The sequence below is a fragment of the Arachis ipaensis genome, chromosome B4, assembly GCF_059453495.1.
Source record: "Arachis ipaensis isolate K30076 ecotype BB chromosome B4, ASM5945349v1, whole genome shotgun sequence".
NCBI classification, from domain to species: Eukaryota; Viridiplantae; Streptophyta; class Magnoliopsida; order Fabales; family Fabaceae; genus Arachis; species Arachis ipaensis.
The window spans coordinates 11,525,586-11,541,941 of record NC_142439.1 but is presented as its reverse complement, the minus strand read 5'-3'; the positions used below and the strand labels follow the sequence as shown (position 1 = coordinate 11,541,941).

The 16,356-nt window shown below is 28.3% G+C and overlaps 1 protein-coding gene across 1 annotated transcript; it reads right to left on the bottom strand.

Annotated features, from left to right (window-relative positions):
* Positions 1-3,854: 3,854 nt before the first annotated feature.
* On the bottom strand, positions 3,855-7,546 carry LOC107636042 (wall-associated receptor kinase-like 10). Its single transcript, XM_016339576.3, has 4 exons — positions 7,237-7,546; positions 6,418-7,024; positions 6,288-6,332; positions 3,855-5,201 (listed from the first exon to the last, which is right to left on the bottom strand). Exons 1-4 carry the CDS (start codon positions 7,501-7,503, stop codon positions 3,994-3,996), a joined length of 2,127 nt encoding a protein of 708 aa, XP_016195062.1. The 5' UTR covers positions 7,504-7,546; the 3' UTR covers positions 3,855-3,993.
* Between the last annotated feature and the right edge of the window lie 8,810 nt (positions 7,547-16,356).

Below are 16,356 nucleotides of genomic sequence, written 5' to 3'. Positions count from 1 at the left end.
CGATGTATCTCTGGAAAGAAAATCTCGGTGGAATCACCAACATATCTCTACTCGTTTTCATTAGGTAAGCAATCATCTCTGCTTATCTCCTTTTCGTTTTGTTCTTTCTTTCTTTCTTTTCTTCTCTATTCTCTACTCTCCTATGGCAGAGGTTCTTTAGATTCTTTTAATCTTTTGGCTCTCGGCTCTCCTATGGCAGAGGTTCTTTAATATTTTTCTTTCCTTTCCTTTTCTTTTCTTTTTTCTTCTTTTCTTTCCTATTATTTCATAATATAAATTATCTCCGCATTATTCCCTCGTCTCTCTCTAAATGTCTAATGGAAAAGAATTATAAAATTCTTTAATTAAGTCTGCGTTCTTTAAAGCTTTTAAAATTATTCTGCATGCTTGTTTTCTCATTAATATTACACATTATAATATTCTTACAAAATAATATCTTTGATAAATCCTAATTTTAAAAATGATTTATTTTAATATAAATGAGTAATTTTAAAGAAGTATTTAAAATAATATTAATCTTCTTTTAAAACTTAGTTTATAAAATCTTATTTTTAAGCTTTTACTCATTACTTTCTAAATCACGAACTTTTTAATATTCTATTTTTAACCTCAATATTTTATAAAATCATATTTGAAACCCTCATTTACTTTCATATTTATAAAAATAACCCTGAACTTTTATAAAATACCTATTTTTATTCTCGTACTTTATTTATTACCCAAAATACCTGAAAACTTATATAATTACAAATTGTACCTCGATTTTTATATACAAATACAATGTTACCCTTCAAAAATAAAGTTTAAATATTAATCTTCCTCTTATACCAAAATCGAAACCCATAGCCCTTCCCTTTCAAAATATTACTTGTATTTTAATCCGTTTTTGAGTCTCTTGATTATCGATTTTTCTCAACTTTTAATTTAATCTTTCAACCACCAAATCTCTTCAATTTTCTCAAAATACCACATCACAATAGTCCCAAAACCATTAAAACAACCACAGCTGAGCTGTTCCTCATAGCCAAACCAACAAATCACAAGCAACAACAATAATTCAATATAAACTCATTCAAACTCAAATAATAATTTCCTTTCCATATAAAAGTTAATTCTATAGGAATGACATTACCATAAAACGTAATGTATATAAATACTATTTCTCATGGTTATCAAATTCAGTTCGATTTGTTCGGTTCGATCGAAACCCCAATCATTTGGTCATTTAGTCAAATCGAGCCACTCGTCGAACGGTTTAAACAGTGAACCCGGTAAAAATTGGTTTGACCCGACTGAGTTCTATGAAAACAGTGATCCGAACTGGTTCAAGTAACCTGACTCGGGTTATGTTTTTTTTTTTCAAAAATAAAAACGGTGTCGTTCTCTCCCTTAATTACACTCCCTTGCGCGGTGCCCTAACCCAGAACCAAAACCCATCTCACTTCTCTATTCTCTCACCACTCTCTCCCTTAAGCTTGTCGCCACCTCCAGCTCGTCGTTGCCTCAAGCTCGCGTCGCCGCCTCAAGCTCGTTGCAAGCTCTGCAGCACTCTGTCATAGTTTGTAAGCTCATGCTCATCTTCCTGCTTCGGCCATCAATACTTCCTCCACCGTGAGTCAGGGTTTAGGGTTTCAACTTTGGTCCAGGTCTTCCATCAATGCTTGCTTCGTCTCTCTGCCCAGGTGAGTTTCAGCTTTGAGCCTGTTAGTCCTCTTTCAATTTCATTGCTGTAAATTATTAGTACATGTTAAATTTGTTGTTGAAAGTTGAGTTTGTTACTGAAATTATGATTTAGCTAATGTTGATTTGCTGTAAATCATATTTGGAGAATTGGAGTTTTTTTTTTGCTGTCTGAAAGATGTCATAGTTTAAGTTTTTATTGTTTCCTGAAAGTTATCATCATAGTTATCATAGCTGAATTTGTTGCTAGAACTCTAGAAGTAGAATTTGTTGTCAGCTATAAGTTGAATTTGATGCTAAACATATCATAAATGTGATTGTTGCTAGAAGTAGAATTTGTTGCTAGATAACTGAGTTGAGTTGAAAAATGGTCTCTCAGTTAGATAGATCGTGAAGAATGCATTTCTTAATGGCGATTTGAAAAAGAAAGTCTATACGAAACCACCTCCGGGTTATCCTTGTCCTTCTAGCAAAGTCTGTCTCCTTCACAAGGCACTTTATGGTCTTAAACAAGCTCCTCGTGAATGGTTTGACAAGTTCAGCACCACTATATGCAATCTCGGTTTCATTTGCAGCCCTCATGAGAATGCTCTCTTTATTCGTAAAAGTGAACGTAGAGTTGTTCTTCTGCTTTTGTATGTTGATGACATGATCATTACTAAAGATGATGTTGATGGTATCTCTGATCTTAAAGCCTTCCTTCACCATACTTTTGAGATGAAAGATCTTGATTCTCTCAGTTATTTTCTTGGTCTCGAGGTCATATCCACAGATGATTGGCTGATGGCATCTATCTCTCTCAAGCTAAGTATGCTTCATATCTTCTTGCTAGCGCCGGGATAACAAATAGTCACACTAAGTCTACTCCCCTTGAGCCTAATGTTCAATATACCCCTATGGATGGTACTGTTTTGAATAATCGTACTCTTTATCGACAGTTAATTGGAGGTATCGTCTACTTGACTGTCATCCGACCAGACATCGCCTATCCCGTTCATGTACTTAGCCAGTTCTCGTCAGCTCCTCGTACTACTCGCTATGCGGCAGTTCTTCGCATTCTTCGCTACATCAAAGGCACCCTATTTCATGGACTTTATTTTTCTGCCTATTTATCTTTGTTCCTTCAGCCGTACTCAGATGCTGATTGGGCTGGTGATCCCACTGATTGTCGTTCTACTACTGGTTATTGTTTGTTTCTTGGCAACACTCTCATTTCTTGGCGAGCTAAGAAGCAAACGTTCACTGCTTGATCAAAAACAGAAGCTGAATACCGTGCTCTTGCTGACACCACTGCTGAGGTTGTCTCGATTTGTTGGCTTCTTGCAGATTTGGGTGCTCCTCAGTCATCTCCAACCGATGTCTTTTGTGACAATTGCAGTGCTATTCAGATTGCGCATAATGATGTATTTTATGAACGCACCAAACACATTGAGATTGATTGTCACTTTGTCCAGCAACGTCTCCTTATTGATGTTGTTCGCCTCGTCGCTGTTGGAACTCTGGATCAAACTGCTGATATCTTCACGAAGGTTCATCATCCTACTCGTTTCCGGACTCTAGTATCCAAACTCAAGATGGTATCCTTAGCTCCCACTTGAGTTTAAGGGAGGATGTTAAAGAATAAATTAGAATCAATTTAGATTAATTAATATCGTTTATATTTAATTTATATAAAATATCTGTATATTAATTATAGGATTGTATGTTTTTATTGCTTTGATTCTTGTAGCACCTATATATACCCCTATGTATTATTGTACCTTTGGATTCACTCAATATAATACAGTCTTCAGATTACTCTCTTATCTCTAACAGTGATATAAATTATATAATCTATATTCCATTTCACATTAAGCCATATATTCATTATATTAATATGTATTTATTTTTTAACGTACCGGAATAAACACCTTAAATGAAACTTTAATAACATGTGAGAAATTATTGAATTTTCCTACAAAGATTTTGCACCTAAATGACTAAAATTAGATTTTAAAGTTCTATGAATCTTTTCATTAATAGAACGTTTATATAATAAGTATTTTATAAAGCGTTATGAGTCCAGTTATATATGTTTTGCTCCTCACCATGAATTTTTAGCTAGGATGCATCATCCGACTAATCTAAATTCCTTCAAAATGGAAAAAAAAAATTAGAAACAAAAACGAAAAATCTTAAAAAGAAAAAACACACGTTGAGGAATCTTCAATTCGTACATGTAAAGTTTCTAAAACATAAATGTGTATAACTCTAGTAAGACGAATACTAAATTCAAGACAACATAATATATGTACACTATAAGAACAACTCCAATTATTTGATTGTAAGAATAGGCATAATCTCGGAGAGTTCCCTGCTGCTACTTGTAGTAGTGTGCAATGTTTCTGACACATTAGAATATCCATCCCATAGTTGATTGTCTTCATTTCTATCAAGCTCAATTTCTTCAAACTTTTCTTGTGCCGAACCACCCTTCCAATAATCCAATCTTCTAATCTCTTCTAATTCCAAGGTAACTTCTTTCATAGTAGGCCTTTTTCTCCCGTTCAACTCTAAACACCTATATGCAAGATTAGCCACTGCAATTATATGTTCTTTCTCTCCCTCCTTCAACACTCTTTTGTCAACAATGTCAAATACCCGATTCTCTTCCATACACACAACAAAAAACGAAGCTAGACCCCTCACTTCGTCCGATCTTATCGACGATATTGCCTTCTGTCCGGTTAAAAGTTCGACAAGCACTACTCCAAAACTATAAACATCGCTCTTATCAGTAAACTGACTAGTTTGAAAGTATTCGGGATCTAAATAACCAAAAGTTCCTTGAACTACCGTAGTGAGATGAGTAACTTCAGCAGAAACTATTCTAGAGGTTCCAAAATCTGCCACTTTTGCCCTGTACTTTTCATCCAATAGTATGTTTGTTGATTTGATATCTCTGTGATAAATGGGTTGAGAAGCAATGGAGTGTAAGTAAAAAAGTGCTCCTGCAATCTCACTCGCAATTCTCAATCTCATGTCCCATGTCATTGGTAAATCCTCATTTTGTTCATGAAGATGTTCATAAAGGTTACCATTGGGAATAAACTCATAAACGAGCAAAGGAACTTCATCCTCCAAACAACACCCTAATAACTTAACCACATTTCTATGGTTAATTTGATTAAGAACAACGAATTCATTGATGAATTCTGCAGTGTTTCCTTGGACTTTGAACTTTTTAACTGCAACGATTTTGCCATCTACTAGCATTCCCTTGTAAACGGTACCTTGACCTCCTTTTCCAAGAACTCTGTTTAGATTGAAGTTGTCAGTGGCATTTTCTAATTCTTTTAAGGTGAAGAGAACAACTTTGTCAACATTTTCTTCGCCTGAAGACAACTTTTGTTTTAACAACAAACCGCCATTTTTCTTGAAGAACTTTTCCTTGCGTTTCTTTATTATTCTCTTCCTTATAAGTTTGTACAACAACCATCCACCAAGGAGTAAAATGACTGACCCAAGACTTGATGAAACTCCTGCATACATCTCAATGAAATACCAAATTAATTTTTGAACCATATTTAATCTGTCAATTTGTATGTCCAATTTCACAATGGAGATACACTAACTACTAGAATCTTTCAAATTACCAACAAATTTTATTTAGTTTACCGACAGAAATTGCTGTTAATGATTGAAATAATGATTGATAAAATTTATTACAAGTGACATCAAATTTTAAAATCAGTCACTAATAACAATATTCATCGTTAATGAGATGCTGAAGTCATTGATTTTTTAGCTATATAATGAAAAAATAAATAATAACTTGTTTTTGACTAACGACAAATAACGTGAAAGATTTATTTTGCAATGAATAAAATCTGTCAAATAATGAGAAAATTTTCTTTTTTGATCCATTTATACTCTCTCTATTGAATTTGGATCCTCTAAATTTTGAATTTTTACTTTATAGAGTAAAATGTGATCTCTCACCATTGATTTCATAGGTGGGACCAAGAAAAAATATGAAAGAGAAACTATTTAAGGGTGAGAGATCACACTTTATCCTCTAAAGTAAAATTTAAAATTTAGAGGATCTAGGTATTTTTTAAGTTTAGCTATAGACATTGGTGGGTAATGACGGAAACAAAATTCGTCCCTAAAAGTGGCATCAAATTTTTTGGTCGCCAATTTTTTTCATATTCCTATAGAAAATAATTCTCAAACATAAAAGATTTATTTTGTGGGACAAAATTCGTCAATAATAGCCCAAAGAAATTCATTGTTTTTAATCCATTTATTATTGAATGTATGACTATATCCATGTAATGGCAGTTTTTAATTCCTCAATGCCATTCATCATTAATTTATGAGCACTATATATGAATGAAAAACATTCATATATAAACATATAGGGTGAATGTTATGGTGTCTAAAATGTGGTGCCTATTTACTAAAAAGAGTTAAAAATTAGTATTTAATTTAAAAGATATAAAAATAAATAATTTTTAAAAATTTAAAATTTACTACAAAAAAAAATTAGACAAAATTTAGATACCAAGTCATAGGTACTATAGAATTGGCCAACATATAGAAGTATATAAGGTAGATACACGTACCTACTATAGCCCATTTGGATCCATTTTCTTTACCGGATGCCACAGCTGAAATATAGCAAAGATGTAAATATAATTATTCATTTTAGAAATAAGAGTTAGAATATTTAATTTGTCCATAGCATCATCGTACCGTTGCAACCCCCTTGAATGTAGGGATTGCCATCGTAACCATCCAAGCAGCGACACCTAAAACCAGAGGTAGTGTTGGTTGGAGACGCAAGACTCGAAGCGTCACAACGAGCATGAGAAGAAGAAGAGAGTGTTGAATTATTGATCCCCATATCATACCCAACCTCCCACTCAAGAACAGCAGGAACATCAACCATGTTTACTACGTTACTAAGTTTCTGAATCCCCAAACCATAACTCTGAAGCCAAGCATCACTCACAATCATGGCATAGCTACACATGTTGCTCTCACTTCCATCTCCAATATCCCTTATTGTTGCGTTGTACTCCCAAACATGCATAGGCAGTGAAGTCTCACAGCAGTATCTCCCATGGCAACCGTCGTTCTCGAATTCAACATTTCCAACCGCTTCGTCGTCGTCGCAGATGGACACGCAACCGCCAACCGTTGAACCGTTGGAACGCAAGAACCCTAGTTTGTTGCAACCAATGGCCATGAATTTGTCATATTCTTGGGAATACACGTAAGGGCTTCCTTTTAGGTTTATGAAAGCGTTTTTGCTTTGGCAGCTATAGTAGATTGGGTTCTTGATCTCCACCGTACTAATCTATGTCACACATACAAAAATCATAAAAATAATAATTTAGTTATACTTATCAAATCATTTAACGGTTTTAATTATTAATAAAAATAATTTTATATAAATTTTCACAAATAATTAATTCGTATAAATATGTTCGAATAATTGTAAATGTATCAAAATTAAATTCATAAAAAAGTAATTGAATTTATCAAAAATAAAGATATGGGTATGCTTACGTTTACATAAATTTGTGTGACCTCAAGATTGAATGATGCAAGGTAAGGCTTGTGATTTTTGCACTCTATCTCGAAAAATTTGTGAGCATAGCAATTGGAGTCGTTCATCCCAAAAGGGTAAGCGATGTCAACGTTCCCACATGTGGAAACACAACCAGGTTTTGCTATGGTTGGGTCTTTTGCACATGCCAATAACAATGGATATATGGATATTATCATCAAAATGATGATATGAGAATAGTAGTGAAATGCAGATTGAAGAATCATGGCTTGTGGTAATATGTGTGCATCTATATTATCTATCTTAATAGAAACTAGCCGGATACATGTGTAAGCTCCGAATTATATAACCTTTGGCACCATGACCTAGCTTGCTTAAGTTTCCGCGTTGATAAGTCAACTAAGCTTATATATTTTAAAATATATAGTTTACCACTTCAATCGATTAAAGCGGTTTGAAATCAAACTCCTCTTATTTTATGTTGCCTGAGATTTGGACTAATTCGAATTGAATGGCTTGACCAAATTGACTACGTCATGGTACCAAAAAACACAATAACAAGGTGGGTTATGTTGTGGCGGGTCCCGAAACATATTAATATGAAATTCCTGTACCTGTACACCAAACTTCTGGTTAGGCGATGACTGATTGTGAAAAACACATTTTATATAGTTAAATGCTATGGTATCTTTAATATTGTGTCTAACTTATTAAAAAGGACAAATAAATATTATTTAATAAATTTTTTATATTTTATTTTTATTTTTAATATTTTATTTTTTAAAAATAAATTAAAAAATTTAAACACCACAACAAAAACATCATAAAATTCACCTTTTATATATTGGTACACCAAATAAACCCTCATCAGCTCAGCATCTCATAAAAACCTTTTTTTCTTCTACTTTGTGACATGTGAAGGCTGGATTTTTTCTGTTTTTTTTTTAATTATTTGATAAAATATAATTTTTTATTATTTAATATTTTCTATCATATTTTTTTATTTTACTTAAAGAATTGAAAAAAAAAATAAAAAGATCTATTTTATTGGAGTATCGACTATTAATTTTTAGTTCTATTTGAATTTACCTTTCTTTTTGTATAAGAATTAGGATAAAAGATTTTAATATAACTTTAAAATTGGTATTTTCTATTAAAATGGGCCAAGCAATAAGTAAAAATACATATATTTGGGCCTATTCTTTTTTAAAATTTGCCAAACAAAATCATATTAAAACTAACACTTAACACAATTCACAAGTTACAAAATGCAACCATTAATGTAAGGTGCTTTTGGCATGTTGCAAAAAGTATAATTCTTTTTTAACCTATTTCGTAGGTTGCGAAAAAAAAATTATTGGTCTTTTATGCTTTTTGCAAATTGCGAAAAACTACTACCCCACCACAAATACTTAAATCTCACCCAATACTAGTGCATTACAACAATGTTCTTTCCATATAAAAGTTAATTTTACAGGAATGACACTGACCACAAAACCATGCAAATACTATTTGTGTTAGGTCAAATGGTTGACTATTTCGAAGTTAGTTAATTAAATTTTTTTTATCAGATGAATTAGACAGTCTCTAATCCTAGGTATTATTCATGTATTACACATTTACACAACACACTTACACACTACATGAATTTATTTAAGGGTTTATTTTCTTTTTATAGGACTTGAACTCGGATGCAGCTTCTTGTGAGGCAGCAGATTCTGCTACTAGCTCCAAGTCTCGGCTGCATTTAAAACTCCTAGCTTGCAAAATGGAGAGAAACATGATTGGAGATAGCTAGGCCCATGATCACTTGATAGCCCAAAAACAGAAAAATTGCAAATGTCAGCAGCTTGATGATTATTTTATCAAAAAAGTGAATGGCATCATCAAAGGCAAAATAACACTTAAGTGTGCGTAAAGGGTATATCCGTATATCCCATGGAAGATGCTTTAATTCGCTCCACTACTTATTATCACACTACCCAACATGTTCCCCTCACTAGAGCACTATCATCATTCTATTTTGCTCTTGTCACCAACTGATGATGCACCTTCCTTGTTTTTTTCTTCCAAAATAATGAATCTCAATTTTAGATCCTCCTGCTGGGAGGATAACGGTGTTTTCAACAACAACAACAACAAGAATAACAGCTATGGCTTCAAGAGAGAAGAAAGTGCATCATATATGTTATTAGCAACCTAGTTTTAAGCCTTGACCTACAAGGGCAACTACTCATCCTTTGGCAATGTTATTCCATATCACATATATATCAACAAAAATGTTACTGTGTAAGCAACCTTTATTTTGTTTTTGATGTCGTACTTCTTGTTTTGTCGCAATTTATGTTGCTTCTCACGATGAAACATATGTGTTTTCAATAAATATATATATATATATATATATATATATATATATATTAATCTCTGGTGGATTTTAACGTTATTTAATTTCTTCTTCTGCTTTTCATACACGGGTTTGATGAATTGAACTCTGCCTTAGCTTGTTTGTTTGTTTAATTTAGTTTATTTCCAGATACATATCTATCTTAGGTCTGAGTAATAATGACGGCCATCATCCCTTTATATTGTATATAAATTATTAAATTATTATAGTGTATGATTCTATTCCATATATATACATTTACCACACGTACGCTGTATATATATAAGTATAATATATGATTTGTTGTTATTTATTAATTATTATGTCAGCAATTAGCGATTTGTTCAGTTGTCCATTCGTTCGTTTATTTTAATAAAAGAATATACTAGTCTTGTTAAAAGTAAAAGCAAAGGTAGATCGATATTCAACGGAAGAAAAGGGACATTAGATAGCTAGATAGCTAGTGTACTTAGTTACGTTGATAAGAATTGTAAGTCTCTCTATTGAGATGATAATCAATCATATTGCTGTGTTTTGGTAAGTTAAGTATATATAAGACTTGGATAAATATATTCTGGAATGGAAGTCTAATATAATTATAGGACTTATGCTTAAATGGCTACTATAGCTTGGGAGAAGATGGTGATGCTACTCTTGAACTTTTCTATATGTTCATGTAATTTACTTCCGAAGACAAAATTCTCTCTTCATACCTACAGTATATGTATATAGGAGGCATTCATACTTGTTTGAATTGAGAATTATATAAAATAAATAGATCTATGAAACACAACTTTTGCTTTTAGAATATATATGTATGCATATAACATTTTATTTTGCAATTATATTTTCGTTCCACAAAAATGTATGTGAAGTAGCTAGATGGATCTTTGAGGATTTCAAATCCAAAGTTACCGTGTTAAAAGCTTGAAACATATTCTCCAAAAATGCAGGTTCGAGTCTTTCGTACTAACTTCTTGTGAGTTCCTTTATTTAGTGATAGCTAAGTGCCCAGTTAAGTTATATTGAGTTAAAAAAAAAAAAAAAACAGACACTCAGATAAAAATATTTAAAATATTTTTAAATAAAAATATTTGATTTCGTCTATTAAATATATTATCATATATTAAATTTTTGATACATGATATAGACTAAAAGTATTGCTATATTAATTAAAATCATTCCTTGAGTTTTGATATCAATTTTTTAGTTTGTTTAAAATTTACATTTTTAACACAAATTTTATTAGAGGATTGTTTTATCTTTTTATTATTTTTTATAAATTTTATAATATTATTTTTTTTACCTTCATTTCATTATTACTTTGATATTTTTTATTTTTTACAAATTTAATAATATTTTTACAAGTTAAATTTTTATTTATAATTCTTTTAATAATTTTTTTATTTTTGAAGATCCATATTTTAATTTAGGACAATTTATATAAATAAATTATTTTTATCTCAAATTTACTCAATTGCATTGTTTCAAATATGAAGAAGCAAATACATTGTTTCATATATCTATAAAAACCGCTACGCGGTTTACCGAAACACATAATCCGCTATAACCAGCAGCGGATTACGTGCGAATGGGGGAACACAGAAACCGCTAAAGGCGGTCGCGGTTTCTGTTTGTTGATGCTTGGCCATAAACCGTTACTGTAAATAGCGGTTTATGTGTATTGGGACACGTGCCTAAACCGCTGGAGGCAGCAGCGGTTTACGTTGAGTATATATTTTTTGCAATCATATGATTTATATGGATAAAAAATGAAGTAATTTTTAAAGAAAAAGGTATACTTTAGTAAATTTTTTACTAAAAATAAATTATTTTATTATTCATGAGTTTTAGATGGGATGAAGATAAAAAAAATTAGTCTTAATTTATATATTTTAGTACTTTGTGAGTACTCACTCTTTGATTTGCTATTTAGTCTCATCTTAATAATAAATACAAATAAAAAATTATTACATACATATTTATATTTTCTATTTTATTCATCAAAATTAGGACAAAAAACTAAAATAAGCCAAGGTGAGTATTTATTTACACAAATCCGCCAAAAGCCAAATCTGATTCATATATCAACCAAAACACGTATATATGTAGTTCGAATCAGGTAAGTTCGAACTGTATTTACATATAATTCGAATCATGTTGATTCAAATTATACACAATTGCACACACACTAATTCGAATCAACCTGATTCGAATTACACCCATGCACACGTTCCCAAGTAATTCGAATTGGACTGATTCGAATTATTCATGGTATAATTTGAATTATACTGTTAAAAAATTAATAATTTATTAAAAAAAATTTATTAAAAAAATTACTAAAAAATTAAAAAAATATATATTTAATTTCATACATTAAAAAAAAAGCTAACAAAATATTTAATTACGAGACTTTTTTAAAATATTAATGAGCTATCAATTCGAATTTCATACAATACTCTTTTGTCCATTTTTAATAGCTCAGGAATATTTTTTAAAAATTTTTTTTAATAAATTTATTTAAATTATACTACAAAAAATATTTTATTCTATGAAAAACAATTTTTAAAAAAATGGCTTAAAAAATGGTAGGAGTACTATAAAAATTTGTAATGTTCTAATGACTTAGGTAAATACATGCATGTACTCAAATTTTAAATAAAATACTCTACATAGTCAATAACAATTTAGAAATTAAAGAAAATATTTTATTCCATATAAAATAATTAAAAAATATATTTTATTCTATACAGAATAATTTTAAAAAAATGGCTTAAAAGATGTTATGAGTATTATAAAAGTTTGTAAATACATGATAAAAATATATTTTCTTTAATTTCTAAATTATTATTGACTATGTAGAGTATTTCTTTAATGTCCTACGTCATTAGGACATTACAAATTTTTATAGTACATTAAAGAAATACTCTACATAGTCAATAATAATTTTTAAGCCATTTTTTTAAAATTATTCTGTATAGAATAAAATATATTTTTTAATTGTTTTGTATGGAATAAAATATTTTCTTTAATTTCTAAATTGTTATTGACTATGTAGAGTATTTTATTTAAAATTTGAGTACATGCATGTATTTACCTAAGTCATTAGAACATTACAAATTTTTATAGTACTCCTAACATTTTTTAAGCCATTTTTTTAAAAATTATTTTGCATAGAATAAAATATTTTTTGTAGTATAATTTAAATAAATTTATTAAAAAAATTTTTAAAAAAATATTCCTGAATTATTAAAAATGGACAAAAGAGTATTATATAGAATTTGAATTGATAGCTCATTAATATTTTAAAGAAGTCTCGTAATTAAATATTTTGTTAGCTTTTTTTTAATGTATGAAATTAAATATATATATATTTTAATTTTTTAGTAATTTTTTAATAAATTATTAATTTTTTAACAGTATAATTCAAATTATACCATGAATAATTCGAATCAGTCCAATTCGAATTACTTGAGAACGTGTGCATGGGTGTAATTCGAATCAGGTTGATTCGAATTAGTGTATGTGTGCAATTGTGTATAATTCGAATCAACATGATTCGAATTATATGTAAATACAGTTCGAGCTTACCTATTCGAACTACATATATACATGTTTTGGTTGATATATGAATTTGGTTTTGGCGAATTTGTGTAAATAAATACTCACCTTGGCTTATTTTAGTTTTTTACCTTTAAAATTATGATGCTATCACTATTATTTATCCAATCAATCAACTATAAAATACAAATAGTTTTTATTTTTTAAAATCTTAGAAAATATAAATGCAATGACCTTTTAAGTTATATGGCTAAAGTTTAAAGATGATTTTTTAAATACATATTAATTGATAAAATTTTATATTCTTATGAATTATTTTTATAAATTAAAAATAATAAAATTACTAATATCTATCAGAATAATTATACCTCTCTATCAACATAGATTTAATAAATATATAAAAATTTATATTTTAAAATTTAAAATTTAAAATTTAAACTTAATTTTATTTTAATTTTTTAAATATTTAAATAAAATATAATTTTAACAAAAGGCTTCTACAATTACAAAAAATACATATTATTTGGTCTTGGTTTATAAATTTTAAAAGAGATGAGAATAAAAAAAATTAGTCTTAATTTATATAATTTAATATTTTGAGTATTGTATTTTTTTATTTGTAATTTGATCTCACTTTTAATAATAAATACAAATAAAAAATTTATTACATGCATATTTATATTTTTTAAATTATACTGTGAAATGATAAATTAAATTTTTTTATTTATGATATTATTTAAATAGTATATACCATTAATTATTTGTTTTGTAATTATTTTTTAGATAAATATTAGTTTTACTATTTGTTTTCATACTCAACGTAAATCGCTGCTGCCTCTCGCGGTTTATGGCCAAGCATCAATAAATAGAAACCGCGACAGCCTCTATCGGTTTCTGTGTTTCCCCATTCACATGTAATCCGCTGCTGGTTATAGCGGATTATGTGTTTTGGTAAACCGCTACTGGCAGTAGCAGTTTCTATAAATATATGAAACAATATATTTGCGTCTTCATATTTGTAACAATGTAATTGCGTAAATTTGAGGGGCAAACAATTTATTTATGTAAATTGTCCTTTAATTTATCAATTTTTATTGATAATTGTTATATTTTTAGTCTAATAATTCTTATTTATTTTTTAATTTTTTGAATAAAATTATTTTATATTGATCTAAAAAATTCAATATCATTTAAATTAATATTAGTTAGAATTATTAATTTTTTGCCTATTAATTTAGATAATTTATTTTTGAGAAAATTTCACTCTCCTCCCCTATGAGATACTAAAATGACACTTTCCTCGCCCTCTATTTTATAAATGTACATTCCCCTCCCTTCTAACTTTTAAAAAATCTACTCTTTAATTCCTTTTAAACTTTTTGTGTTAACTAATGTTAACTTTATCCATTTTTTAAGAAAAAATAAATTATTTTAAAAAAAAATATCCATTAGCAAAAATTTTATTTTTTATCATTAAATTTTGCTTACTAAAATATCCTCTAATAAATTATTCTTTTATTGATTAAATTGTATTTTTTTAAAAATTTAATAATTATATTATTTTTTCTAAAATACCCTTCAATAATTTTTTAATTATTAAATTATAATTTTACCAAAATTTTTGTTAACGATTTTTTTATATTTTACTATTAATTTTTCGATATCTATATATATTATTTTAACATTAAATAAAAAATTTTAGTAAGATTATTTTTCAATATCAATATATATTAATTGTCATATATATTAACAGTGGTAAAATTTTTTTATTTAATGTTAAAATAATATATATTGATATTAAAAAATTAATAGTGAAATATAAAAATAATTGTTAACAAAAATTTTGGTAAAATCACAATTTAATAATTAAAAAATTATTGAAGGGTAGGTATCTTAAAAAAATAATTTAATTATTAATTTTTAAAAGTATTTTAATAAAAATACAATTTAATCAATAAAAAATAATTTATTAAAAGATATTTTGGTAAGCAAAATTTAATGTTAAAAATAAAATTTTTGTTAATGGATATTTTTTCAAAAAATATTTTTTTTTTAAAAAATATAGATAAAGTTAATATTAGTTAACACAAAATTTAAAATGGATTAAAGAGGAGATTTTTTAAAAGTTTGAAGGAAAAGAAATATATATTTATAAAATAGAGGAGAGGAGAGTATCATTTTAACATCTTGTAGGAGAGAGAAGTAGAATTTTGTCTTTATTTTTTTAACTTTAAATTTATTTGTGGATTTAATTTTATTCATAGTTTACTTTTTTATTATTTAGTAGTGACCTAAAAGAATGCCACATGTTCTTGATATGCTGCGCTGATCGATGCCAAACTTACTTAATTCTTCCCAAAAAAAAAAAAAAAAAAGTAAATTGATTTCAGTTTTTCTGAAAAAAAAAAAGATTCTTGCTTCTATAAAACCTATCTGTGTGCTCTAGGTTTTTTTATTGTTCTGTCAACTTTATTATAATCGTGACTTTGCTTTGTCTTGTATAGTTAAGGTTGAAGATAGTTTGTGTCTTTATGGTGGTCAAGATTTTTTAATTAGTTTTGCAATTACCTTAATTAGAGAGGTAAGTATATATTTGTCTTGACTTGGCATTGAAAAATGATATTTTAAATTTAAAAAATTAAAAATATTAAGTGTATATAAAAAATTAATCACTAAACCAATTATCATGTATTTATATATGAATATATATTGTTTAAATTATTTTTTGTAATATAATTCTAAATTTATAAAGACACTTCATTGGGTTGTCGTATTTGTACGAGACATATTTTAGATACGACATTTATCGATATTCGTCCGATACGCGTATTTGTTGTATCCAACCATATCTTAATGAAAAAAATAAAAATTGCTTCTTTAAACACACTTGAACATACTTAAATACTATCACGCATTAGCATGTCTAAATTTATTCTTAAATATTTTATATAATTAAAATAAAATATTAAAAATTAATTTATATTTTAATATCAATAAAATATTAAAATATTATTACGATTTATTTAAAAAATACTTTATTTTATATATATATATATGTCCTCCGTCCTGTATTTTATATATATAAAAAATTGGTATCTGTATTTGTGTGTTGGTGTATTCCAAGTCATATTGTGTATATATTTCAGAATGCACATGCATCATAAGTCAAAGTCCT